Source organism: Scatophagus argus, chromosome 5, assembly GCF_020382885.2.
Source record: "Scatophagus argus isolate fScaArg1 chromosome 5, fScaArg1.pri, whole genome shotgun sequence".
Taxonomy (NCBI): domain Eukaryota; kingdom Metazoa; phylum Chordata; class Actinopteri; family Scatophagidae; genus Scatophagus; species Scatophagus argus.
In genome coordinates, this window is record NC_058497.1 from 20,023,337 (window position 1) to 20,050,898 (window position 27,562).

The 27,562-nt window shown below is 40.5% G+C and overlaps 4 protein-coding genes across 7 annotated transcripts; 1 reads left to right on the forward strand and 3 right to left on the reverse strand.

Annotated features, from left to right (window-relative positions):
* Window positions 1–1,712: 1,712 nt before the first annotated feature.
* On the reverse strand, window positions 1,713–14,079 carry p4ha3 (prolyl 4-hydroxylase, alpha polypeptide III). 4 transcript variants are annotated; one of them, XM_046389540.1, is made up of 13 exons: window positions 13,448–14,073; window positions 12,061–12,215; window positions 11,725–11,948; window positions 8,560–8,709; window positions 8,426–8,477; window positions 8,076–8,239; window positions 7,541–7,720; window positions 4,663–4,727; window positions 4,287–4,446; window positions 4,127–4,189; window positions 3,526–3,594; window positions 2,897–2,993; window positions 1,713–2,403 (listed from the first exon to the last, which is right to left on the reverse strand). In XM_046389540.1, exons 1-13 carry the CDS (start codon window positions 13,633–13,635, stop codon window positions 2,333–2,335), a joined length of 1,638 nt encoding a protein of 545 aa, XP_046245496.1. In that variant the 5' UTR covers window positions 13,636–14,073; the 3' UTR covers window positions 1,713–2,332. The 4 variants fall into 4 exon arrangements, 3 of the variants coding, with proteins under 3 accessions (XP_046245496.1, XP_046245497.1, XP_046245498.1); XM_046389541.1 differs by having other exon boundaries at window positions 7,541–7,717; window positions 13,448–14,069; XM_046389542.1 differs by lacking the exon at window positions 7,541–7,720 and having other exon boundaries at window positions 13,448–14,072.
* A 1,266-nt stretch (window positions 14,080–15,345) lies between these two features.
* On the reverse strand, window positions 15,346–16,311 carry or95a1 (odorant receptor, family 95, subfamily A, member 1). The gene has a single exon (XM_046389073.1). It carries the CDS (start codon window positions 16,309–16,311, stop codon window positions 15,346–15,348), a length of 966 nt encoding a protein of 321 aa, XP_046245029.1.
* Window positions 16,312–21,981: 5,670 nt separating this feature from the next.
* On the forward strand, window positions 21,982–24,429 carry LOC124059834 (diablo homolog, mitochondrial-like). The gene is made up of 6 exons (XM_046390219.1): window positions 21,982–22,330; window positions 22,492–22,624; window positions 22,797–22,922; window positions 23,178–23,288; window positions 23,471–23,567; window positions 23,808–24,429. The coding sequence occupies exons 1-6, from the start codon at window positions 22,194–22,196 to the stop codon at window positions 24,011–24,013; spliced, it is 810 nt and encodes a 269-aa protein (XP_046246175.1). The 5' UTR covers window positions 21,982–22,193; the 3' UTR covers window positions 24,014–24,429.
* A 934-nt stretch (window positions 24,430–25,363) lies between these two features.
* On the reverse strand, window positions 25,364–26,290 carry LOC124059088 (odorant receptor 131-2-like). Its single transcript, XM_046388853.1, has one exon. The coding sequence runs from the start codon at window positions 26,282–26,284 to the stop codon at window positions 25,364–25,366; it is 921 nt and encodes a 306-aa protein (XP_046244809.1). The 5' UTR covers window positions 26,285–26,290.
* Between the last annotated feature and the right edge of the window lie 1,272 nt (window positions 26,291–27,562).

Sequence of the window (27,562 nt, forward strand, 5' to 3'; positions counted from 1 at the left end):
ATACCCATGGTCTATACTCTCTTATTCTTTTAGACCATAATAAAATAGAGAAATACCAATGTGAAACTTTAATTAGTTGCTCTAAAAGCAATGTGTCCATTTTAAAAAGAGAGAGAAAAAAAACTCACAGCAGCCTTCTTTCATATCACCAGCAGAGGGAGGTATTGATCTTTCCATCACTGCTACAAAGCGACTGACAAAGAGAGTATTTAATGATTATTTTTCTTTCTTAAATGTGGCATTAAAAGAGGCTTGCTGTATTTCTGCTGTATCCTTTTTGTTTGTATGTTTGTTTGTTTGTTTGTTAGTTTTTTGCATTTGCTGGGCAGCTTCTTGTCAGGCAACACATCATCAGTGGTGCATGCTCAAAATCTGTAAGTAAAAAAATAAATAAAATAAAACAAAACTAGATCTCCCAAAGTATTCAAAAAAATCTTATTAAAGTGCAGAACTACTGTAAGTACTTGACAACGTGTTGCAGCAGACATATGGTTTAGTCGTGTATGTTTTAGGCAGTTTGGACTATGCCCTTACATAGCAACAAGTCCCTCTTGAACCATGTTTGTTGTGGTGATCATAGTAACAGTGAGGGCCACTGAGGGTGTACAGGAAGAACACTGAACAAAGCCCTTTGAATTCTGGGAAGTTGGGCTTCAGCTTGTGAGATGGGTCTTTGAAAAATGACTTTTAAATCATTCTGCTGTCTTCGCTTATGTTTCTGGTTTTACTGCATAAAAAACTTAACTTTAAATACATTAACCTGCTGTCTCAAGTCAAACTAAAAAACATCAGATACCTGACCAGTAGCTACAATATCAATATGGGCCTCTATGAATATGGCCTTGCTAATTGCAAACCTTTTGTGGACAACATTGTACCTAATGTTTTAAATTTAAACAAACCTGTGGTCGCAGATACTTAATATTTGAAGTTTAGAAAGAGTTCAAGAAAAGCAGGGCCTCCTTATCTATCAACTCCGGGGGGAAAATAATCAAGTCCTGCTGTTTAGTATGCACCCAGGAATGTGCAATATGCATCCAGTACATGTCCAGTTTTTGTGTTTCCTGTGTGTCAGTGTGTGCTTGCTTGGAGAGCGTGTCTGTTTACCTACACTGTGGTGAGCTGCAACGAAAACATATATCACTGTGGGAAAGCAGAGGTATTACTCCTCTGTCACTGCCTTATTTTTTATTCCAACAGATCCCTTCACCTAATCCACAGGATCCCTCCAAAAAGCTCACATATAGAGGTTGCTTAGTGCCCACAGTGAATTTTAATAATGTTCAAGTCCCACCTCACTCTCTCTCAAGTTGGGCTATGACCTACTTAGACACAGATATATGAGAAATGTGAGTGGTATGCAGGCAGCGATAGTTGTGTGAGTTCAGACATGAAATCTGGAACAGACGGGTTCCCAATCACTTGGCATGCAGAACGTGATTAATGACAAACCAGCCTGTGAAGCTCAGTGAGAGGCCCACAGGTCGCTTCCATCTGTTCCATTAGACAGCCAGTTACATCAGCCCAAATTGAAAGATTCTCCCACCGGCAGTGATGACCACATTGTTCAGTCAGCTGGGAATAAACAGGCACACTCACAATGACTAATGTGACTCATAACACCAGTCTGAAATGGAGTCCTGGAGGTCTAAGATGACACATTACAGAAGTACTTAGACTAAAATGGATGCATAGAGGAATCATCACTTTTTAAACTGATTTAAACATTCAAATTCAAAACCAGCATTTATTTTTTGGTTTATATTAGTCACCTTGTGAATAATTTTATGTACTTTTCCCTGGGATTCAGCCGGGCACACTAGGTACCTCTGTAAACCTTTGTATCAGCAGATTAGAGATAAAGTTCTGAGAGTCCTGCACAAAGTTCAGCTGTGTTGATTTGCAATGAAAGACCCTAGAATGGGTCCAGTGTAGGCAAAGAGGGTGAAGATGTCAGTTTTAAAGCTGCCAGGAGGCAAACGGCCACACACACTTAACTCAAAACAGCAGAGTGTGTGACGGCAGAGACCTCTCTCCATCTGCAGGAACTGACCAGTAGGAGCAGGAGAGCATTTGGCCTCTGGGGGCCGACTGCCAACTGCCCCACTCCTCTTCTACCCCGTCTCTCAGCCTTGTGCTATCCATATCCACTGCAGCAGTGTGCTGTGCGCTTAGGGCTCCCTGGGGCCCGGGGCTCCAATCACAGATGCAGGCTTTCCCCATCCGCTGCTCGTGTGCTCACTTTACTGGCCCCCTCCTTCTACTGGTGTGCCTCTCAATTGTAGAGACAGGCTATTGTACTCCAAGGGGCCCAGCTATGGCTCCACCCCTCTCACTCTTCAGGATTCAGACTGCAGCGATGTTGGAACTCTTGGCCATACTCATGGATCCATTTGTTTGCCACTGGAACATACAGAAAATGTATACTATGTTTTAATCTCTTCAAGATGAAAAGGATTGTGTTTAAAAAAGTCCAGCCTTAACATTAATATCTGATAATGAGTGTGGCTGCTGGAAACAACACAGCCACCAAATGCTTCTGCAGCTGCTTTGCGATGATAAATATCCTTCTGTTAGTTTAGCTGGGTCCTGAATACAAGCTTGGGAGCCCAACGATCTGGGCCAACCGGCAGCAGATGTTTAGGCTCTAAGATGAGCGCTGAGTGTCTGCACTACACTCTGTGACATCCCTACATATATAATGCAGCCCAGATGTGGCCTCGCTCTTGTATGCTAGCTCCTGTATAACACCAGAGCTGGATGACTGTTGTGAGAAAAAGACCATAATGACTCAAAAAAGATATTTTTTAAAAGGGTATAAGTTTGATTTAAAATTGCTGCACAATTTTCAATATTCACATCACTTTTGGCTTCTGTTGACTCTACTGTCTCTTACCCCATTTGTCCCCAACAAGCACAGGGCAGCCAGCATGCAGGGTGTCTGCATTTCCTTGACCATTTCTATGGAGATTCCACCAGAAGATGGCAGCTTTCTGAAAAATAAATCATTTATATAAATCACTCTGAATAAGTTAGAAAAGCTGTTGGTCTACGCTTCACAGTTATTTTCATTATCAATTAATCTGACAGTTATTTTCTTGGCTGAATCTTTTGGTCTATGAAATGACAGAGTAGTGATTTAATGAAATCTCTTTGTTTAGTTTGTCCAACAGTCCCAAAGACATTCAGCTTGAAGGTGCATAAAAATTTAATAAATTATCACAATATTCAGCAAGTATTTTTCCAGTTCAGTTTTCATCTCAGACAGAGCTGAATTTCACACAGGACAGGCCTGATAAAAGTGCCTCTGGTTCAGTGATCAACAGAGGATCCACTGAGGCTCATCTGTACAATAGCAGTATTGTTGTAAAATATCTCATGACTGCTATGCGCTGACCTTATAGCATTTTTACAGCTGCTCCAGAGAATGTGAGTGAGGTGAAAGTGATCGAACTTGAGGCCAACATGACATGAAGACAAAAGAGGGCGCTTTTAGCTCCTTAAAGACACTCGCAGAGTGTTTACCTCGATGACAGGAACGCTGAAGTTGGCGTAGATGAAGGCTGTGGACCCACCTGCCTCGACAGAGCTGAGCTGTGGAAAAGGACATTCCTTCACAGATGTGTCTTGTGCTTATGTGCTCGTGTTACAAGAGACTACTTTGTCGGCTGCACAGTTTTGCAAAAAAAGTCTTGCAAAAAGCCGTTCCTTTTTAAATCATTATCCAATTTAACTGAAAAACAGATTCTTAATAATAATAATAATAATAATAATTACAATCTGTGTTTCCAGTTAAAAAAAATCACTTAACAGACAAATTAAAATGGATTACATGAACAGAATATAGAAGTAGGCCATATAATTAAGGTCAGAGACAAAAAAAGAGTTAGGTTTAACTTTGTTTCATGACAGAACAGCTATGAAAGTATAATTTAGGCGATGAGGTCATATCTAAGGCTGAGCTTCTGAGGCAGGTTGTTCCAAAGTCTTGCAGCCCTCGTGGCAAAGGCCTGACCTCTGTGTTTTTAGTTACGACTTTGGAAAAGCAAGAGCAGTAACCTGCCAAAGAACCTCTGACTGCTGTCCCGGTCAGACCGGGTCATAAGATGTTTAGAGTGAGACTCACATATATCATGAAGGTTGCCACTCTATTCCCAGTCTTCAACTTGAACACAGGACTCGAAGGTGACTGGAAAGTTAACATCATGACTGATGACAAAACAGACAATACGCCAAGTTTGCAGCCATATAATCAACCTGTTAAACAAGTCTAACAATCAACTTACTGTAGCGTGGTCAAAGTGAGGCTCATAATGCCCACCAATCCCATAATTCACCACTTGGAGGTACTCGCCAAATGGATGCTTTACATTCAGACCTGTCAGCAAGGAGATCTTCTGGTCCAGCTTCCCAACGGTGGACTGTGCTGAGTCACTCAGCCATGCACTAGGAAAAAGACATGATGATAAATAACAAATTATACTTGAAAATATATCTAACATTATTTGCATACCGTTGAGTGTTTTAAGTTTCAGATTAATTACTGTTAAAATGTGTTTCGATGACATCACAGCAAAGATGGAGCAGCCTACTCCAGGATTAGTTTGAGCTAAATTCCTGATGACAGACTGTCATAGGCAAAGTTTTAGCGGTAATTTGCACCTCTTGCTGATGCGATACTCGGCCGTTGCTTGCTTCTCTCCGGTTGCCACCACAGATCGTCTCAACTTGACAGCAAAGACAGAAAACAGCAGTTTATATTCGTGATTATTACAGCAGCCAAGCTTTGATACCCAGCTGCAAAGCCCTGTCATAATGTGAGTAACGGCAGAACAGCACGCTCCACTCACGTGTCCAAAATAAAAACTGAGAATAGAGAAAATCAAGAATGTGGAAAGCAATGCAAGTATTTAGTTTCTCATCATTCTAACTGCAAATGAGGCCTTTACAGAGTTCTGATGCTTTTCCATACTTCTGTAACAGGTATCACCCTTAAGGTCTATCACCTCAGAGTCTGAAAGGGAGTATAAATGTTTCGGACTGAGTCTGCGCTTCTTAAAACTGAGCTGATCTGCACTGCGGAATCATCAGTCTGCATTCTGCTTATTTCATTTGCAACAGGTACATAGTAGCACATTATTTCTGATTCACTATGCAGCTCAGACTCCTAATGACTTCCTTATGGCCACAAGAGACATTACTTTTAGACTCCAAAGGGATTACTGTATACAAGTGTCAAAAGAAGGAAAACAGCAAAAGCAAGAAGCCAACATTTTATTCCACACATCAATTGATCACCAAGAAACTAATATAATGACAGATCTGTTGACTCTGACAACAGGCAGTGTTATCTCTACACACTGAGTCTGTCAACTAAGGGATGAACAAAATGTGAACTGTGCTCATGGTTGACGAATACAGCTCCCCGCTCCAAACTAATACCATACTCTGGGTCTGCTTTCAATAAACCCACAAGCTGCCATAATGATGAAATAAGTACAGGGGTTTCCATCTGAGCAAGCATGGAAAACTCACTGACCAATGCCAAAACCTCATAGAAACTATAGGGCACCAACTGAGTTAGCCCACCAAGTACTCCTCAAAGTAACCGTGAGCTACTTAACTGTGAGCAGCTCAGAGGACAATGTGCCGTAGCTTTCCATTAGATTAAATGTGCAAAAAGTTGTAAGTTGCACTGAGAGAGATACTGAGACCTGATGACAGTGCACTAAATATTTACTGGTGGAGCCCAGCAGGGTAATTTGGACAGTTTGAGACGTCCAGCCAAGTTTTCATAGTAATGTATCCCTCATTCCTTTAAGCTTTGCTAAATGTTTGGAAGCAGACCAACTCTTCCTCCATAAGGTCTTTCCACAATTTTGCAGTAGAAGAAAAACTTACTTGGCTGGCTTAGACCCCAGCAGCCAGAGAGACCCACAGCAGAGCAGAGTAATATATGAATATTTATGAAAAATGTTTTTTCAATTTACTCCTAATCCAAAAATAACTTCAATCTTGATTCAAGGTCTCGCGCAATGTTGCCCCTTGAATTCAAACTAATTTTACATGACACTTTATGAAACAGATAAAAGCTTTATCTAAACAGTTAAAGGCGCTGCACTGCTTCCCAGAATCATAAACTCTCAGTGATGGAGTTGAGACCAACATGCAGTGAAATATGCAGCTGGATGCTAAGAGTCAAAAGGTAAGAAAACATGATGACAATGATAGACATGTGGAGGAAGTCCAGTATGAAAACACACGAAGTGACACCTTGCGAGTATTGTTCTTATCTCAGTCAGGAGAGATCAACTATATTGCCTATGCACAGCCCCAGTACTGTGTGCCATCCTGAAGAGAGTCTATAAACAATGAATTTACAAGGGAAAGCCCACTTTAGGACAGAGGCCACTGTAAATATATCAGTTTGAGATTGCACTACAAGTACATTACAAATTACAAACATTACAAAATTTATAGTCCTGTTCAAAGGCTGCCAATTTCATTACATTTACTTTCAGTTTAATTTCAGTACTGGCAGCTAATGTCCAAATGGGGCCAGAGGAAAACTGAAAAAAGAGCTAAAAAACAGGGACATTAGCAAAACAAAGATCAACAGAAGGAAGTTTTTTAGCAGAAAGCTACAATACTACAATATATCATTCACAAACATTATGAACATGGACAAATAAAAAACAATATCCGTGTTACTGGTTAATGTTACAAGAAAAATGTTTGAAAAGACCTGATTATTCAATGCGGGACTCAGATACAAGCTGTTCACATAGTAGCTCGAAGTCTTGATGCTGCAAGAGCCTTTGCAGCTACACTTTCTGTGAGTTTCTTGTGGAACATGATCCCTTTTCTTAATTATTCTAATTTCCAAAAAGCTGACATACTGGAGTCACATACAATATATAGACAAAAGTATTGGGACACACCTCTTTATTGTTAAATTCAGGTGTGGTATGGGGCTGTACTGGGTTGAGTTAGGCTGGGCCCCTTACTTCTAGCGTAAGGAAATCTTAATGCTTCAGCATAACAAGACATTTTGGACAATGCTATGCTTCCAAATTTGCGGTAACACTTTGGGGAAGGTCTTTTTCTATTCCAGCATGACTGTGCCCCAGTGCACAAAGCTCCATAAAGACATGGTTGGATGAGTTTGGTGGGAAAGAACTTGACTGGCCCACACAGAGCCCTGACCTCAACCCCATCCAACACCTTAGGGATGAACTGGAAAGAATACGGCGAGCCAGGCCCTTTCATCCAAGTCATCAGTGCCTGACCTCACAAATGCTTTACTGCATGAATGGCCAAAAATTCCCACAGAAACACTCCAAAATCTTCTGGAAAGCCTTTCTCAAAAGAGCGGCAGCTGTTATAGCTGCAAAGAGGGGACAAATTCCATATTACTGTCTATGTATTGGGAATGAAAGTCCCCGTTGGCGCAAAGTAATGGTGTCCCAATACTTTTGTCCATATAGAGAGTCTTGTTTTTCTTTTGTTGATGAGGAAATTGCATGCTGCTGACACTTACTCCTAACTGGGCGAGGCCCTTGATTTCTTCAGCCTCTGTGTCAGTGATGAAGTTGTGGTACAGGACCACATACGGCTCCAGACTCAACACTTCACGTCTTACCGGCAGCAGCAGCAGCCCAGGATGGCCGTTGGTGAAGTAGTCGCAGAAAAGTCTGGGGTTTTCAAAATGCACCGGCTGCTAGGACAAACAGCTGCTGTCCATTAACAAGATCAAAACACACAAACAGCTACACTTCGCATTGTTCTCTTCCCGCAAACAGCAAGCTTGAAAGCAAATATGACTTCAGAATGAAAGTATTTTTTAAGGTCAAGGAAACTCTAATTACAAACTCGCCTCCTTATTTTCAAATCTGTGACACACTTATTTATTAAATAACAATGATGCGCTTCGATTCAGGCAGAAATATCTCAGCTGCTATTGGATGAATTGCTATTGAGTTTTTTCCAGGCATTCATTGTCCCCAGAAGATGAACTCTACTTTGGTGTCCACAATCCACAATATGTGTTCAGGGTTACAAATCGTGAGGAATACCTGAGAGCCTTGGGTCTGGCAGAGTCTCTCATAAGTGTCCCTTGTCCTTAGATAACTGGACCCGGGTCTCCTCAGCCCACGGCCCCTCACTGATTTGGGTGGACTTGAAATCAGCAGCTTCTCATATTTCTCAACATTCTGCAAAACTCTTCCATTCGTTGGATCTAAGAAGAAAGGTGTAAACATAGTCATAGTCATACATTACAGAGCATATTTCCTAATTACAGCAGAGACTTCAGTTTAGACAAGCAGCTCATGCTGTTCACAGAAATAAAAAGGGTTTTCCAGGGACTGTTCATGCATTTCAGGCAGGATTAAGGAAAAAGAACAAGTTAAATAAAAAGAATTACCATAATGAAGTAACTCCTGAGACAGACTGAGAGCAGAAGAGATGTTTCCTGTCTGAAACAATGAGAGGAATTTAGGGCAGTGCAATCCTTCACTTATCTTAGAGATGTGTTTTCCCAAGTGTCCTTCTACCCACTTTAAAGTGAGAGAAGGCCAGGTGATCCAGTGCATCCTCGAGAGACCCTTCATTCTCGGGGCTCCACTCGCCTCCTGTTCCCCTGAAGAGACGCACCGACTCTTCCAACCACTGCACCGAGTGGTAGTAGTCTTCCTGCTCGTAGGCCACCTGTGTAAACACATGGGTTACCTTCCATTACTGATATTTGGTCATTTTAATTGTCTCTGGTAGCCAGCAAGCCACTCCAAAGGTGGCTAACTGCCAGCATGTTCGGCTATCTTCTAACACTGGACTGGTAGACCGATTGTCAGCCAGCTCTGGCCCATACACATGCATGGCTGAAAGTTTTGGCTCTGTTTTATTTGACTGTAGTAAGAATCACATCAAGTTAGCAGCTGTCAGTCAGGCTAGCATTGGGCCGTTGGTAGCAGCCAAAATCAGACCAGCTCCTTCAGCCAATTCTATCACGTCATTCAGCAAGCATTATTTTGTCACCCTGGCATGCGGCCTTTAGACTGCCTTCGGGCCAAACTGTTTTGGCTACTTCAACTTCATTTGAATTGAATTACCAAAAAAAAATGTCATTTTCCACTGAGGGCAAGTAGGAGGACTGGAGAAATGTGATGTGAAATAAAGCAGAGACATATTAAACTTTAACACTTGAAAATGTCCTACTTCACGAGTTTAAGCATCTAATTTTGTGTCTTTTTGACTGATAGATCAGTGATTGACTCTGATGCATTTTGCGTGTTGCTGGCTGTGTTTTGTTGTGCATCATGCGGTTTCTGCTGTACCGAGGTGAACGAGTTTACCTGGATAAATGAAGGTTAGAATGAGAGCAGCATTAAACGACTTAACTACAGGATATGATGTAACAATCACTTGTGTAATCTTTAAGAGTGCTGCAGTTGTTGATCTTGCTGATTTCTTGATCTTACCAAGGGCTGCAACTGCTGATTATTTTTACTAACAATTCGTCAGTTATTTGATAGTCTGTCATCTTTAAATTGCATGTTTTATCTGTCAAACACTCCAAAATAAGATATAATTTAAAATCTTTATTCAGTAAAATGACTGAAATGATTAACTGAACTGTTAAACTAATGACTTATCAACATTCTTTCGATTAACTAGTTGATTAATACTATCTCAGCATAGTCTGCAGCATGTCAGCTACAGAGATTACACCTGTCTGACTTCTCAAGCAAGTGCATGGTTGATTGAGCTACACATCTGGAAATCAAAGGACACCTTGAAGATTATTTTTTACATTAAGAAAGCACTGAACACTGGCTGCAGTATCTCTCTTTACCTGCTCTCAAACCCCTTTTGTAGCTGACTTGACTTGATTAAGTAGGTGCTGACTACAAGCCTGACAGCACCCACATTGAGACAGGGTGGCATGTGGCTCCTCCCATCACAGGTCATATCCACAACCCCTCCAGACAGCACACTGACAGCAATTTCGGTGTAACCATTTAACCCTATAAACGCACACCCCGACCTGTCAGGTTTACACCCAGTTCACAGCATTACAGATCATAATTTGGGAGCTTTAAAGAACTAATAAAATCTTAAAAATAGTGAATACTGACACCTCTCAGTGTTGACTGAGGGGAAAACCAGCTGAGATTCCACCAAATCACACTGACAAGCCACAAACTTCTTTTAACAAACCCTGACGTTTTTGAGGAGCAGTTTAACAGCCATATGAAAGCATGAGCAGGCAGCTCTTTCAGTGACAACGCCCTAAAACTGAGCATCTCTGTTTACAGATTGTCTCAGATAATCTCGGCCTTGGCGCGAGTGAAGGCAAGCTCTGCTCTTTTCTCCCAACACTTCTGCTGCGTGAAATAATGTCTTTTCCATCCAAGTCGACGTCTCTCCCACACAGTGCCCTTCCCTTACACATCACCACTGTACATAAACAGCGGAATTTATTGTGGGGAAACCTTTTTTTTCCTCTCATACTTGTATAATAGTATATTTATCTCCACATGAAACAGATTCCCAGGCACGCAAAAGGAAGAATTACATTCCATTTTTTTCCAGACTGACCGTCTGGATTCCCACCGCACAAATAAATGACAGATCTTTACAATGTGACATTAATCAGGGAGGAAAATTTTCACAGTTTTGTAAATATTTCTATATTTCATTGCTTTACATAAGCACTCAGCTTATTTGGCTCAGTTAACTTGAAAAATAACCATGAAGGATGACAGATTTGTTTCGTCAGGTTTCCTTGCTATATTTCAGGTGACAAACAAGCACTGGTGAAAAGTAACAACGTACATTTCTTTGTACACTGTACAATTTCCAGATGTATGAAATTTACTGTTTCCATTTTATGTTACTACATGTAATATAAAATTATGTTCTTAAAAATATGTTACTACAGATAGTAGATCCCAACTTTTTCTTTTGTTTTTTGGCTTTTGAACCCCTGTGTCTAGCTGAGGCTCCTCATCATGTTTCAGATGTCTATGAGCTCTTCCACCAAAGAGTCACTTCCTCTTTAAGCTTCCCAGATGGTTTCATTTAAACAACTGTTTGAGGCCCAATGAGATAAAACCATGAAACAATCAGAGAAAAGTCTCTGCACTGAGCTGCCAAAACGTACTGAAAAGAGCTCCACCTCAGTCAGCTACAATTTGGAGATGCTGTTTGCACACTGAAGCATCAGTAAAAATGTGAAAATGTAATACATAATGATCATCAACTGTATATATCCATCTGTAAATTTGACCATATTTACTGACCTCATAATGTAAATATAAATTGTATATATCATCTGTAAAAAAATCTCCACAACAATAAGCTTATACTGTACATGCATATAAATATAGATATTATGTCTGCACTTGCTGTTTACTGCACTTCTGGTTAGGTGCTAACTGCATTTTGTTGCCTTGTATTCATTACATGTGTAATGACAATAAAGTTGAACCTAATCTAATCTAATCACAGGGGGCATTTTTCTGCAGAACTTTAACTTTTTGAGACTTTAAGCACATTTAGCTGATAATAAGCTAAACCTGTACTTGTAAGATTTTGAATCTTGGAATCTTGAATTTTGGAGTATTTCTAGATTGCTGTGGCCTATTTGTAAAGAATCTGAGTACTCCTTATTCTTCTAGAAACAATTATGGGGAGCATAAAGGAAAATGATAGAATATGTACCTTGCCAACCAGAAAACAGTCATCACCAGACAGTGGAACAGACACTGTGGGCAGGTAGATGTCAATGGGCTTGCCGTTAGTGACTCTCTGGAAACGACCCTTTACGAGGCTCGCAACTTGGAGAGCATACACATCCTGCAGTCTCATCAGCCCCTTCGCAGCACCCTGGAGGTCTTCCAGTTTGGGCAGATCCGCCTCCTCCTCTTCGTAACTCGACCTGAGGGCTGGACAGCAGAGGTCCAAAGGGTGAACTGGGGGGGGGTTGGGTGGTGACAGCAGAGAAGAGGCGGGTGGTGAGTTATCACCAACAGATGTCTACATAGACTGTGAGCCAACCTTGCGTATTCTCCAGAGCTTCATTGCTGTAGATGACATTCAGCCACTCTGAATGCAGCCGCTTGATCAGGGTGAATGCCACCAATGGGTTTGCTGTCGCACTCGTTGGGCCATTGTAGAGCTCAGTGTGCAGGTTTGACACTTTGGCATAAAAGCTGTGGGAAAGAACATATGGTATGTGGTCACGAAAAGAAAGAAGAGCTCAGTCAGGTTTGCATGCAGCGAAGAGAGTCCTGGGAAGCTTCAGGTGTTGTTGAGCAAGAGAAAAGAAAATGTTCTTCAGGCTCTCCCCAGCAGAACAGGAACTTATTTAGTCAGGTATATTGGTGTAAAAAACTGATGGATTTCAATTTTGCAGGGTCTTCAGAATGGTATAAATACCAAAACCAGACTGATTTAGCCTGTTACTTTACATAAGCAATACACTGAGAAAGAACATTACTGCATCACAGGGTGACACGACCACAGAGAGCTGTCACAGTGATAACAACAATCATAAAACTAAAAAGAAATAACGACCACACAAATCAGTATGATGATATGATGCCGATCAATAGGTACAATTAAGACGTTTTCAGTTTTTCCCGATCACTGCATGCATGATGTCCAGCAGGATTTTTTTTAATACATAAAGGATTGAAAGCAACTGCTAGCTCTCCCACCATCATTGTCATCATCATCATATAATGTTAAAACAGATGAGTAATGTTACTCTGTCGTTACTCATTTTTCGAACTCACACCACAAAAAAGCCACAGTTAAACTAGTTTCAGTCAAAAGTGCTCCCCCATTAAATTAGAGCCAATTCCACTGTGAAGTTTTCATAAATTATTGGGAAGCAGCTTGTTAAGTTTTTCCACCATCACTCTTGTTTCCAGCATACTGAGGGATTATGACCGGAAGAAAGTGCAACTAATAAAACCTGATGATTTATTGACTGAAGTTATAGATGTAATTTTTGTTTCTTGTAAAGAAAACACCCCATAAACTGAACCTACAGTGTGTAAAGGCCACGAGGTGGTGAAGTGAAACATTTTGAGCCAGAAATCAGACATGAAATAAAATGATAACTTTACCCAAAATGAGGTTCATTTAATTACAGGATTGCCAGATGTGGGGCTGAAAACGTGACTACACAGTTCAAAAGCTCCACGTATATTTTCACGAACATGTCCAAGAACGTGCTGCCACAGGAGATGTCACTGGATTTTATTGTTGCATCACTGCTATAAGGAGAGACTTTCTTTTTTTACAGCGGAGTTGTCCTTTAATGGGGGTGCGATGCCACCCGGCAGACTTTTGCACGCCCTCATAACTGTGGGAAAGTTAATCATTTCTATGCTTTCTAACATGCACACTCCCGTCTCCAGTGTGTCAGCTCACTCACCGTTTGATGTCCTCCAGTCTCTCCAACTCGTGGTCAATGTAAGTTTTCAAGTAATCGATCAGCTTCCGCTCGACGCTGATCGCCTGCCTTACGTTTAACAGCGACGTGTACATTTCACCCACAGCCACGGGGATCACAGCTACGGTCAGGAGACTCAAACCAAAGCATATACACGTAGGGCACTTCATCTCCAGAGACAGGGCACAGCTCCTCTCCCTCTGAGGAGCCACCGTCCTGAACTGCTCCGAGGAGCTTCAGGATTTGCAAACGTGCCCCTGAAGTCCGCACGGGGGATCTCTCTCATCTGCTCTGGGATCAGCTTTCGCCCTCTGCTCATGAGGCAGACCCTGCAGTCCCAATCCAGTACAATTAGGACCCCATTAAAGATCGATCCCGACAGGTTTTATTTGCTCTGTAATATAAGGAATTCATCAAATTTTATGGAGTTTGGCTCCAGCGCCAGTGTGTGGAGGCTGTTTCTGATTAAACGAGCTGCCCCTTCAGTTTGAGCTTTCATGCATATGAATGAGTGGGTTGTATGAGATTCATTCACCACATTCCGTTAACTTTTATATCTGTCATTTTTAATGCCTTAAAGTGGAAGACTTTAAAGTGTTCAATCATTTGCAGTCTGACAAAAAAGAAAAAAAAAGTTTCACGTGTGTTGAGTTTGGGCCCACAGCGACACCTGCAGGTGAAATGTGCAATTTTAAAACTTTACACTTTGGCGTTTGATTGACTTAACTGATGCGGAGAATCTTCAAAAGATGAACAAACCGGAAATTACTGTAATATTTCAACACAAGCAGCATTGGGATATGATATGCTGTGAAGTGTATAAAAACAAAAATACAAGGAATTTAACCACTATTTTTTAATTTTTAATCATCTTATAATTAACTTAATGACATAAATACAAAAAAATGAATGAGAAACCTGTTCTGTTCACTTCCCTCTTCCTCACAGACAAACTCCCTTCTTAATTCCTTCTCAAAAAACTGAAATCACTACAAAGTGTCCTGCAGCCCGGCCAGTCCCACGGTTAATCATAAAACTTGCATGGTGAATGCTGCATGTTTATTGAGAGGATGCCAGACGTTATGTAGGGTACCTTAAATTTACTCACTCAAGGTGAGTGACCGTTATTGATGCTGCTGGCACAGAAACAGGGTCAGTGCCTGGTGCACCTAGAAAGCAGTGCCAATGCACTGACATAACTGTATTCATAAGGCAGCAGACGGCACCAGAGGTCGATTCATGATTAATTTGATTTCACTATTCTGTTTTAATAGACTGCAATCATCTGGACCATAAAGACAGCTGGAACATTTTTGTTTAATCCGTTCATGTAAGAGAATGTCTGCAGGGTTCATCAAGTTAAATTTAAAACGTTTGAATATAATTTAACACCTGTTACATCTTAGTAAGTATGCCTATTTATCACATTTTCTCAGTACCTCTCGGTAGTACATAACAAGAATTTCTACTAATATAATTAGCCTTATAGTAGCATATAATGAAAGGATCAACTAACCATTTCTAAACAATTCATTTAATTAAGTCTGAATTTGCAAAAACTGACACTTGTTCATTCTGAGACAATGAGCATTCTATGTACAGGAGTGTCACTGATCGCTACAGGTCTGATGGTGCTGCTTGAAACTCCATACAAAAGGACTGAACAGCCTCCTGCATGAATGATACACTTTCAAATCAGTCACACACTTATTTAAGTCTTTAACATCCTGCAGCCTGCAATTCCATACAAAAGCATTTTTAACTTTTTTAACATTACCATTGACAGTGGGGAAGAAACATTTTTTAAAATTAAATTTAAGACTTTTTAATACTTTCTGTGGCCTTTTTTTTTAAAACTCAAACCTAAAATCAAACCTAAATCAAGAAGTAGGTAAATTGTCCTGCAGCTTGCCTCTGATGCAGGGTTTGATTTTGTTTGAACAGGAGAGGAATGTTTTCCCAATGTAGCCCCTGAGACTCTGATCTCTAAAGCCATAGATGAGCGGGCTGAGGAAGCGGGGAATCAGGATGAAACAGAAGTAATTAAAAAAGGAGATGTCCTCTGGAAGCCAATTGGCATGCAGCACAATGAGAGTTTCAGTGATGGGGCTGGTGAAGGCCAACACGCACAGCAGCAGCTGAAAGCCATGCAGCAGCACGGTGTGCATGGCTTTGCTCACAGACATTCTGTCTTGTCTCAGCTTCCTGGTTTCCAGCAGGATTCTCACATATGTAAAAAGGATGATAACAGCCACTACTGCGAAGAAGAGAACGCTTACAGCAGCTTTAAACAATGTCTGAATTGGGGATGAGTTCACAAGGGTGGCTTTGCAAAGCACACGGGTAGAGAATACATCCACAGCAGGATCGTGTTTCCCGATTGAGTGATCAATGATGGGGAAGATACAGCTGATGAGCCACAGGGACAGAGTAATGATCCAAATGCGGTCTGAGCGCCAGGCGGCTGGGCGCTGCAGGGGATAGAAGATGGCAACGTAACGCTCCAGCGACATGGTGGCCAGGATTAACGGTGTGTTCTGGAAAGTGGCAGTGGAAATGACCAGCAAGGGAACACAGTAGACAAGAGCAAATTTCACCTTTGCCATAACAAAGAGAAAAAGCAGTACAGAGGACAAGAGCTGAACGGTGTCATTGATTAGCATGTAGGCAAACAGGATGTAACGTGAGTTGTCCAGGAATTGCCTGTGATGTGCAAAGATGTGCAGCATGATAACAATGCAGCAGAGGAAGACGAAGAAGAAGGGGATCACGACACACACCTTGATAATCACAGACAGATTTTTGTGGGAAGTTACATTCTCTGGAAAATCAGTCATATTCTGCATTTTGAAGAATGAAGAAAACCTGCTAAAGAAGAAAAAGTTAAGAGTTCATATAAAACAACAAATACAACCTCAAAATACACAGCAACAATTTTAGACTAGAGCCTATTGAGTGCCTTTTAAGATAAAAGAACAGCATACTGTACACGAAAGGTGGAAAAAAACCCAACTTTGTAAGACAAAATATGCCATTTTATATTTCCTCTTTAAAACAGACTGAATACACAACCAGCAAACAGAATACAAAAGTTCTCCTCTCACCTCAGAATGTCTTCATCGGCTGGAAGAGTTGACCGAGCCTTTAACTCCTCTTCTTCTTATAATAACGTGTCCTCAGTGAACAGCATGTCTGGGGATGTTTTTCCCCTTATCAGAGTGTTTGGCCTCATTCAGACTCAATTCTCCAGTGGTACATTACTTACAGGTTATGGTCATGAAGCATTTTGTTTCTCCTTAATGAGATTTCAGTGGGGTCATTGACTAATGGGTGGACATCTAATGAACTAAAATCATTTTTCACACTTGCACAAAATTCAAATTTCAATATTTTTTTTTTTACTTTGCTAATCCACCATACAGCGTACTCTCTGTCATTGTAGTCAAATTTAGCAGTGAATTTCTCAAACGATAGTCATAATTTCAATCAATGGCATAAAAAAATTGGCGCAAGCAAGTAGACTTACTCAGGTACTCTATAGTTTACATGAGGTACGTGTACCTTCTTGAGTATTTTTATTTTATGCTATTTAAAACTTTTACTCCACAACATTTATCTGACATCTTTTTGATTTGCAAATTAAGAAATTACACACAAAACATCTATTTTATAAAATACGTTTTTATTGTTTTAATAAGCCAAAAAATATATAAAAACAGTTCAATGTTCCACCTTGACCAGCTTTAAAACTCTGATAGAAACACATCAATAATAAAACAATATACTATTTAATGTACTGAAGATAATTTTTACTTCTTTACTTTTGATGCTTATACTTTCAGTCAAGTAAAGTTTTTAGTCACTCAGTGCCAAGGCCTCATAGCTAGCCAACACTCACCTACTTACATTTCCAGCAGCCAAAGAACAATGTAATCCACCCTGCTGAATACACGTTTCTGTCTTCCTGGTGAAGGTAAGCTTAGAATCAGAATCAGAATCAGAATTGCCATTTAAGTGAAAAGGTTTCACATTACTAGGAATTTATCTTAGTGACTGGTGCATACATAAAACATAAGAACGAATAACATATAATAATAGAATAAAATAAAATAAGATAAAATAGAATAAAGTAAAAAATAAAATAAAATAAATATGGTTCTGGAGGTAGTACAATAGTGAGGTAGTACAGAGTGGAAGTAGTGCAGTAAAGAGTGGTAAACAGTGCAAATGGTCAGCAGGTGGATCATGACATGAGCATAGATGAGTGTCTGTACTGAAGTAGCTAAAGTGTGTAATCAGCTGGTGTTCAACAGACCAACAGCAGGGGGGAAGAAGGTCGAAGGGGGGTCCAGGAGGGGGGTTGTGATGGACTTGAGGTGGGACAGAAGCAGGCGCTCAAATGACTTCACGACTACAGATGTCAGTGCCACAGGTCTGTAACCATTAAGTCCAGTGATCCTCGGCTTCTTGGAGACTGGAACTATGTTGGAAGATTTGAAGCAGACTGGCACATGGCAGAGGTCCAGAGAGGTGCTGAAAATGTCTGTGAACACTGGAGTCAGCTTGTCCGCACAGTGTCTCAGGGTGGAGGGGGACACACTGTCTGGTCCAGGAGCCTTGTGCGAGTTCAGTTTCCTGAACTCACAGTTTGTGTTTGTAGCCAGCTACTGTTAGAAATGTGACATTATTCGTAAATGTACTCTATTATGTTTCTTGGCACCCTTAATATATTTGTATGAACATCATCTAATTAGAGCCTGATTAGGCTGTTTTCCTTCCATGTTGGAGACCTTTCATGCGATACTGGTACAGCTCTGCATATGTGCAGCAGAAATTTCCACCAATGTTGCCCAGCCCTTTTCCAGCTGGGCAGGGAGTTCTCATATTGATTTTTGGCGAGGTGGAGATTCTGCTGAATGGACACTTTCAAGCGATGTGAGTCTGTTGTTCCAGCTGTGTCCTTCACCATGCATTTTGTGAAATGTTGAGCAAAGTGTTTTGGCAGAATCCTTCAACGCCTTCTAATTTAGATTTATTATGATTGTGGTTGTGTGTGAGCTGCAGCTGTCACTGTCTGTAAAGTGAAGTGCACTTCAAGTGGAGTCCATCACTGCAGGATTACCAGAAGAGGTCTTTCTGGGTCTAATTCTGTGGTGATTTCTGAATATCTTGGTAATGGGTGTCATTTAAGGTTGTCATGAATCACTTAACTTTACACTTAAACTTCGTATGTGTCACAAATGGGGCGTCGTGGCTGACGCATAAAAAGGCTGAACCCCAATGCAGAGTAAAAAGGCAGGGATGCGAGGCAGAGGTGCACAAACTATAAGTCTTTATTTAACAAAGTAAATTCAAAAACACTAATGCTCAGACAACGGTGGCTGGGAAGACAAGGACTAAATAGACATGAAAACGAGACACAGGTGACACACATTAGGAGGGAGAAAGCAATCAAGAAAACTAAAAGCAAAGTTACCTGAAAACAGGACACACAGGGGAAATGATGCTTTTCAAAATAAGACAGGACATGACAAAAACCTTGAACATAATACATGGAAACACAAGACACACATGGAACATGACACAAGGACTCAAGAACCAAAAGACAGAGAACCAAGACGAGACAGAAACCTGAGAAACAAACATGAAACATGGCACATGGACTCAAACATAAAACATGGAAACACAAGAAACATGACACATGCATTCAAAAACAAAAGGACAGAAAACCAAGATGTGACCAAAACCTGAACATAAAACATGAAAAACACATGAGAGACAAACATGAAACATGGCACGTGGACTGCCAAATCAAAAAACAAAGCATAACCAAAACACCAGACATGACAGTATGTATGTATTTAAAATTCAACGTTCAACGGCATGTCAAAATAAATAAATAAGACAATATTTACCAAGCAGCACACAGTGCTGGTACGAACTGCTACACCAGTTGCTTTGTCAGCTATGTTATTTAGTTTGAAAAAAGTATTCATTAATCCAGAACTAGACTGGTTTGTGCAACACCTGAATTTAGATGTCAGTCTAAAGTCTGTTTGATCTAAGTTTGATCTAAGCCATAGCCACAGTTTGTCTTTGTGAAACTGGCCTCAGCAGGTATTAAAGTGTACTCTGTGTACAATGTCAGGTCAGACACATGGGTTACTGTGGGATGCATGACAGGAACGTGTTTTGAGTCTGCGTTATAGGACAGTGGACTTGAGATGGCTGCTAAAGTCTGCTGCTTGGACGTGTTTGGGAGGGGGTTAATGTTGATTACAGTCGATACAAAGATCAGCACTGCACAGGACTGTGTCTTTATACTTGTCTACTGGTTGCTTGTTATCCATCTAACTGCATATTTTACTATTACCCATAATTTGTGCTGTTAGAGACTTCAGAAGATGTGCAAATGTGTACATTCTCATTACTTTTAGCTGATACAAAGATCGGTAGTCATATTAGTGCATGTTTGATGCGTTTGTTTAAATCAGTAGATAACAGGCGGGATGCTGAATATTTGAACCGTTGTAATCAGAATGAGCCTGAATCTGGTTTTATTAAATATTTCATATGAATGTCTTTGTTGGTAATAATGCAGTACTGCAACCATTTATAAAATAGGTGAACTAGTTTGTGAACTACAGTGCGAAAGGTAAACAAACACCTTGAAAAACATGGATCGGACAAAGAACATTTTGATGTTATGCACCGTGTTGGACAGTGTTCCAGTGTGTTGTGTGTATAAGCGTTCATGCTCTTGCACAACATTACTGAAGTCAGTAGCTACACTAGAGAGGTAGTTTTTAAGTTACAACATCATCATTGTTTTGAAGAAGATGATGAAACCCATGAGACGTTTCCATAGATGAGAGGACTTAACATGTGCAGCACTGGAGTGAGATATGTCTCTCTCTAGAGCACTGTTAGAGTGCAGGTCTCGAATCCCCCTGCTTAGTAATTAACAGACTGGCTGATTATTAACATAAAGCTCCTGAGTCTAATTGTGCAACCTGAAGTTTTCATTTGTTTGGCAAACAAGTTGACTCTGTTGGGAGCAGCTCACTGGGGCTCGTCAGCTCTTTACGCAGAGTTTTGCGTCAGTAATCAGGGCTGCAGGGTATTGGGCCAAAATCTGTGTCCAAAACAAACTGTGTCTCTGAGCCTCAGCGGATGCCACCTCAGCAGATAACTGCCATTACCAAGCTTATGACAACAGTTGTTTTAGTAAATGACATGAAGAAGTGAGAAACACACCTAAGTTTATGTTAGTAAAACAATAAAAAAGTAAAGGTGCAATGCAGCTTTGACAAAGGAACTGAGTTCTTTGTGTAATACAAATTTCCTGCTGTTGGCTACCGTGTAGGCCGCCTGAGAGTAAAATATTTATCATGTTTGGTTGAAAATGTCCACAAAAAATAGGACCTAGTTTATAGTGTCATGATGTTGTGCCTGTAAATTTAAAGAGCATCCTTTAGTATTGTGCAGCAGGTGTCCTCACTTCTGTGTGCATGTTTTGTTCCTTTAGAATAATGTATTACTGTGCCAGTTGCCTGTGTGACAAAAGAGCAGCATTCATAGACTTGGAAAATAAATCATGACGTGCACTTGACTTAGACATCTTCTGAAGATACTAAAAGTAGCAGCATGTGTTTTTTCCATTGTTTTCCATTGTTTCAGGTAAAACATGTTTACAGCTTATTCATCATCATGTATCATCATATCATCATCATATGTAATCACAATGATGCTCAAAAGGATAACCGTGTTATTAGCAGACATAAGACACATCTCTAAAATGTAACTACAGAGAAATTAAATTAAGGCCATTCTTAGTAGTGATTTTTGAAAGGCCAAAGGAGGCCTGCAGTTTGAGCTGGAGAACATTTCATCCTTGTTATGTCTGTGTGATTGTTAAATGTGTGTATCAGTAGAAACTGAGATTCTTTACTACTTACTCTACTTATGTCACTTGTCATTAAAATAAACAACAGCTATGTGTAACCAAAATATGTAGTATTATTGGACTCATGCAACAGATATTTAACTGTACTACACATCATCAGCCCTTTCTGATTTTCAATGGAAGGATAAGTGGAGCTTCAGTTGATTCATTTTGTGCATTTTGTGTCAGTTGCCAGTTTTCATACTACAAAATGGCTACAGCCATTGTCATTATTTGTATGTGGTTTGTAAAATATTCCAGAGCCACTTTTCACTTGTGAAAGTACAAACTTTAAAATTCCTTAATAAATAGTGCCGATTTGACCACAAACTTGCTAACTAAAACAAGTGAGTTTTCAAAAGTAGTCTCAATTTCTCTAAAATGTTTACTTTGTCCAGAGCTCCAGATGGTCCCCTTCCACATGCACACACACGTACAAATGGAACCTGTGCGTAATTTGTGGATCTGAGGGCCTTGTCAGATAAAACCAAATACGCACATTTGCAGGCAGAGTCAACAGATCAATGCCTTTTACGCAATGGACTGGTGCTGGGGCCTTACAAATACCCACAGGATATGGCTGTTGGTCATCGTCGAGCAGACTGAGAGGCTAAAAACAGCGAACACGATTATTTCTCTGATTTCAGAAAATCAAGGCAGCAGCGAGTGAACAGCAGATTAGTTTGAATTGCAGAAAACAGAAGATCTACAATCTCCGAGTAATTTTATACACTTCGTCTCAACTGCATTCTAATACAGTAATTGCTGCAGTTAACCTGCAAAATGCAAGCTGTTCGTCAGTGTTCAGTGTGTGCCAGCCGTGCTGCTGCAGGACATCTGAGGAATCAGATGGACGTTTCATTGCTGCAGACCAACAAGAATGCGCTGAGGAGAGGAGCAGCCTGTGTCCGTTTCCTGAGGTATGTTATGAATAGCAGGCAATTCCATATCATATGCACTTAAATGCAGCCTAAATCTAGAAAATTACAGACTAAAATACTCACAGCACTATAAAGCTTTATATGTACCACTGATTGTGACTGTATTAACCTCCTCATACTCTGTCTTGATTTATCTACAGCAATTCTGAACGTGTTGAACTCAGTAGCAGGAAGCTTGGAGTCCAGAAACTGGGAGAAAGGAAAGATGCTGCGCACACGAACATAGCATCCTTAAGTGTCGGCAGTGGGCCACATGCTTTCCCTTTCCCACAGGTAGGCCAGCCTTGCCAGAGTTAGCAAAAACAATAGAATATGCACCAACCCAATGAACTGCAGCACAAACCCTGCATCTCTTTGAAAAAGGTTTATTCTTATTCTTTATGTTTTTTTAATGTTTAGAAATAAAGGAAGGGTTAAAATGCTAAATTTTCTGCTCTGTTTGCAGCAAGTGGAGAACTTGTCTCATGACTCCCTGATCAGAAGAGCAGCCTCAGTGCTTACAGACAGTTCAAGTACTTTTCTCTCCCAGACCACCTTGGCTCTCATAGATGCCCTTGCAGACTACTCAACGGTAGGTTTTCATCTTATTTGAAACACGTCCACATAACGTAGGTCATCCTCGGGCATAGACGTGTAATTAAGTTTATAGGTTCAAATCATGATGACAGCACATCATAATTTGAATCTCTACATTTAATTTAAGGTGAAGAGAGTATCTTTGATAACTGACTGGCTGGCTCCAGAGAGTGTGGACAAGTGATGTTCTTATGTTAAAAATTGCCCTGTATTGTCCTTGACTGTCTGTCCTTTCTCTGTTTGCGAACAGGCTGTGTATACACGCATTGCTGTCCAAAGACGGTATTTAGCCTCACTGGGAAAACTGACCCCAGCAGAGGAAGACTCGCTCCTGGAGGTTATCAATAGCCAGCGTGCACAGGTTAGTTTTTACTGCCCTTTTGGAGAAACAAACCTATATCAGCTCTCGTTATATATGGTCCTTACATGCTTTGTGATTTAAAAAAACACTTACATTTATTGTATTGTATTGTATTGTATTTATTGTATTGTATTCTTTATACATTTATTGTATTGAGTTTCCTCGTGTCTTTGGCCTACCAGATTAGTGAGAGACTAGATGAATGCCGACGTTTTGAGACAAGCTGGATCAGTGCTGTCAACTTGAGCAAACTGGCAGCTGAGGCAGCACACGCTTCAGGTGAGTTAAATGTGAGCCGAGACTTGATTCTGAAATAGTGTTTCATTTCTAATGAGGGAACAATGAAAGGATTAAAACCCAGTTCATCTGCTGTTTGTTTCTGGGAAGTTGTTGTTGTCAGTTGTGCTTTATCTAAAAAATGTGGCCGTCTTCTTCAGGTCGTCAGGTCATGTTTGAAGCTGGTGTCCACACTTTAACCTTCTCAGCAATTTTACAGACTGAGTCTTTGTGTGTTTCCAGGAGCTGAACAGGCATCCATCATAGTGAGGACAAACATTCAGGTGGCACAGTCGCAGGTGGAAGAGGTACGGAAACGGTCAGCGGATGCAGATAAGAAGTTGGCTGAGACTAAAGTGGAAGAGATTCAAAGGATGGCAGAATACGCTGCATTTCGAGAAGATAGTGAGGAGCCTGAGCTGCACGAGGCTTATCTACGAGAGGATTAAGACAAATTGGCACAGATATTAGAAAAATGTAAAGAAAAGAAAAAGATGTATGCTTTCACCTTAGAAAGTTTTGAGCTTATCTAATTTCCTTTTTGAGCCTGTAAGATTTTTTCTTATTTGCAATCAGAATTTGAAAGTGGAATGAAATGAATTGTAACGATTTGCTATTCTTTACTACTGCATAAATCATTATTTAAGACTATTTATTTGATTAGCATTTGTCTGCTGCGCTTGGAGCTTCTGGAACTTGATTATTGAATCTCCAGCGTATATTGTATGGTATTTGGAATTATCTAACATCAGATCATAACGCTGTATATCGTGTGTTTTACTGTAACAAACAATTTTCTTTTATAAAACTATTGCTGTCTTGTTTTCACTCAACAGCAAAAAATAAAATTAATTGATGCATTTGATTTTATATGTTGATGGGTCCTTGTTTTGTTCATTCATTTTCTATACCGCTTATCAGGGTCATCAATTGCAGGGCTGACAAACAAAGACAGACAACCACACACCCACACACTCACACCAAGGGGCAATGTCGAGTAGCCAATTAACCTAATGTGCATGTTTTTAAGATTGTGGGAGGAAGCCGGAGGACCTGGAGAAAACTCACACAGGCACAGGGAGAACATGCAAACTCCACATAGAAGGGCCCAGACCGGGATTCGAACCTGGAACCCTCTTGCAATGAGGAGACAGGACTAACCACTGCACCTTTTGTTTACAATATAGAGTAAAATTAGTCAGAACAAGACTTGGTGCTGACCACTGGTGGGTGGTAGGTGTCTACCACTTCACAACATGATGGGTTTCATGCTGAAGATTAATGACTCTTTTTAACGGTACATAAAGCATGATGACTATGCAATGTGCCATTGTTAGTGTTAACCATACGAGTTATAACAGCATTTTGTCCTCAAGTCCTCAATTTGGAGGCCATTGAAAACAGAAAAGTTGATGTCATTCACTGTGTGTGTGTGTGTGTGTGTGTGGTGTTTCTGTATACTGTATACAAAATCTTCACGATTAACTTAAATATTAATAGCACAGATACCAACAATAAGGCATAGCAGTTGTTTATTGTTTATACACTCCTGTCATATCTGTGCTCCGTTTGGGTGCTACACAAGTCGGTAATCAGTTTTAATGTTGTCTCCCCAAATGAACAATGATGTAAGAATACAGAAATCTGCTGAGTTCAAATTGTTGCTTGAAAAGCAGTGCAGTCACAGTCAGACTTATAAATAAGCTAGTTAGAAGTCAAGTACTTTCAAAACGCTCATGTAAAATGAATTGCAGACATTAATTTGTGTACTGTTTAGTTTCTTGTTAGAAAACAATTTATCAAATATCTCTTTTGGACAAGCCAAATAGGACATTGTTTTTCAGTGCATGAAAAAATGTCTCATCTCTGAGGCCATAAATGAGAGGACTTAGACATTTTGGACCAAGAGTAAACATTATGTAGTTAAAGTACCTAACATCAGAAAATAACCTAACGCTGACCTGAAGCACAGCTGCTTCTATGAATGGGCACCACAAACCGATGACACAGAGCAGTAGCTGGATAGCATGAAGAACTACTGTTTTGAGTCCTTTACTTGAAGATTGTTTATTCTCTCCTGACGCTGCTTTGGCTACTTTCATTATTTGAACATAACAGAATATAATGATGATGCACATGATCAAGAAGTAAAACTGTTGTAAAGCTGATCTAACGTGACTCTGCCATTCCTTCAAAACAAATATTTCCGCCGAGCATATCATGTATTGTCTGTACATGCTACGAGAAGCTGATGTAAAGAAAGTGGAGAGAATAATAATGCAGGGTACAGAGCTGATGCCGTGAATGATGTGGATGCTGTACAGAGTCCTGCGTGTGGAGCACAGCTCTGCATGTCGGAGGGGCATGCAAATGGCCACGTAGCGCTCCAGGGTCATTGCTGTCAGAGTAACTGGTGTGACTATCACATTCAGAAATGCCACAGTGCAGATAATGATACACAACCAAACTTGAACTGTAAACTGACAATAGATCATGAGAAGAAGGATATCAGATAGAAGTAAAAACGTGCTATCAGACAGTAGTGTAACAGCAAATAAGATGTAGCGTGCAGTTGTGTGGAAGCATTCCTTTTTGAAAAATGTCACAATGAGTAACAAATCAGTGCTAAGAAAAATCAATATCACAATCTGGACAATAATAATTCGGTTATTATTCTGGTTCAACACTACCTCACCACCATCCGATGAATTGTCAGCCATGTATTGAATGAGTCTGTTGAAAGAAAATGAGATTCTTATCACAACAAGACCAAAGCATCCCTGATGTTCATCCACAGCATCTTAACACACATTTCCAAAGCCGTGTGTTCAAAGCCAAAGCATTCTGAGTGAAGCCTGACTTTATTGGATTGACTGGAGTACAAGCAGAGTAAGAGACAATTAAAATTAACTCACCATGTGGTCATCATTGCTACTTTCTCCTCATCCCCCAGAGGCCATCTGGGTTGCTGTAAACAAGCCACAGTTAGCTTGGGTTAGACTGTTGTACAGTCTCTGTCCTGAAGGTCACAAATTAACATGAACATACAGTATCCTGATGGTGATGTACTGGGTTCTTTTACAGACAACAAAGACACTTTGAGAGTATGGCTCAGAACCTTTACTGGATCAGCACATGCAAGTAAATAGTCCATGTGTGACTCTTAAGCTATTTAGTAGAGCTTTTTACCCAGAAACAGAGCCAGACATCATCAACAGACCACATCTCATGTGGGCAGCAATGCCTGCCCTAACAGTAGACAACATCTGGCCCACATGCACTCTCAGATAGAGAGCAGACATCCTTTAGGAGGCATGGCTGCTGACAGATTTGTTTATCCACATATGTAGGTTTCGAGTTCAGCAAAAATATATTTTAGAGTTTTGTATGTCTTATAGTTACATAGATCTTGAAAAATTAACCCTCTCAATCTGGAGTAGCAGACATTTTTATTTTAACCTCTGTCTGTGAGACATTCCTCAGTCTCTGAGGTGAGTGAGGCAACAGGTGTTACAGCGAGGACCAAAGCAAGGGACTGATAGTAGAATTTCAAAGACAAAGTAGACAGCCAATCAGTTGGTCAATGTCGCTCACTCCCCCAATCTCTGCAAAAGCAATTCAACACTGGCAGAATAAAACTTTTTTAGAAACTATATAACTGTTGAACTGGAACTGTAAGTCAAAGTAATAAATACCTAATACACAATATAGACAAAAATAGTGGGACAGACTTTAGAGTAGAGTCACCCCCCTCTTGCGGCTATGGCAGCTTCCACTCTTCTGGGACGGCTTTCTGGAGTGTTTGTGGCGAAATTTTATCCATTCACGGAGTAGAGCAATAGTGAGGTCAGGCACTGATGTCGGATGAAAAGGCCTGGCTCGCAATCTACTTTCTAGATCATCCCATAAATGTTCAAATGGGTTGAGGCCAGTGCTCTGTGTGGGTCTGTCAAGTTCCTCAACAGCAAACTCATCCAACCATGTCTTTATGGAGCTTT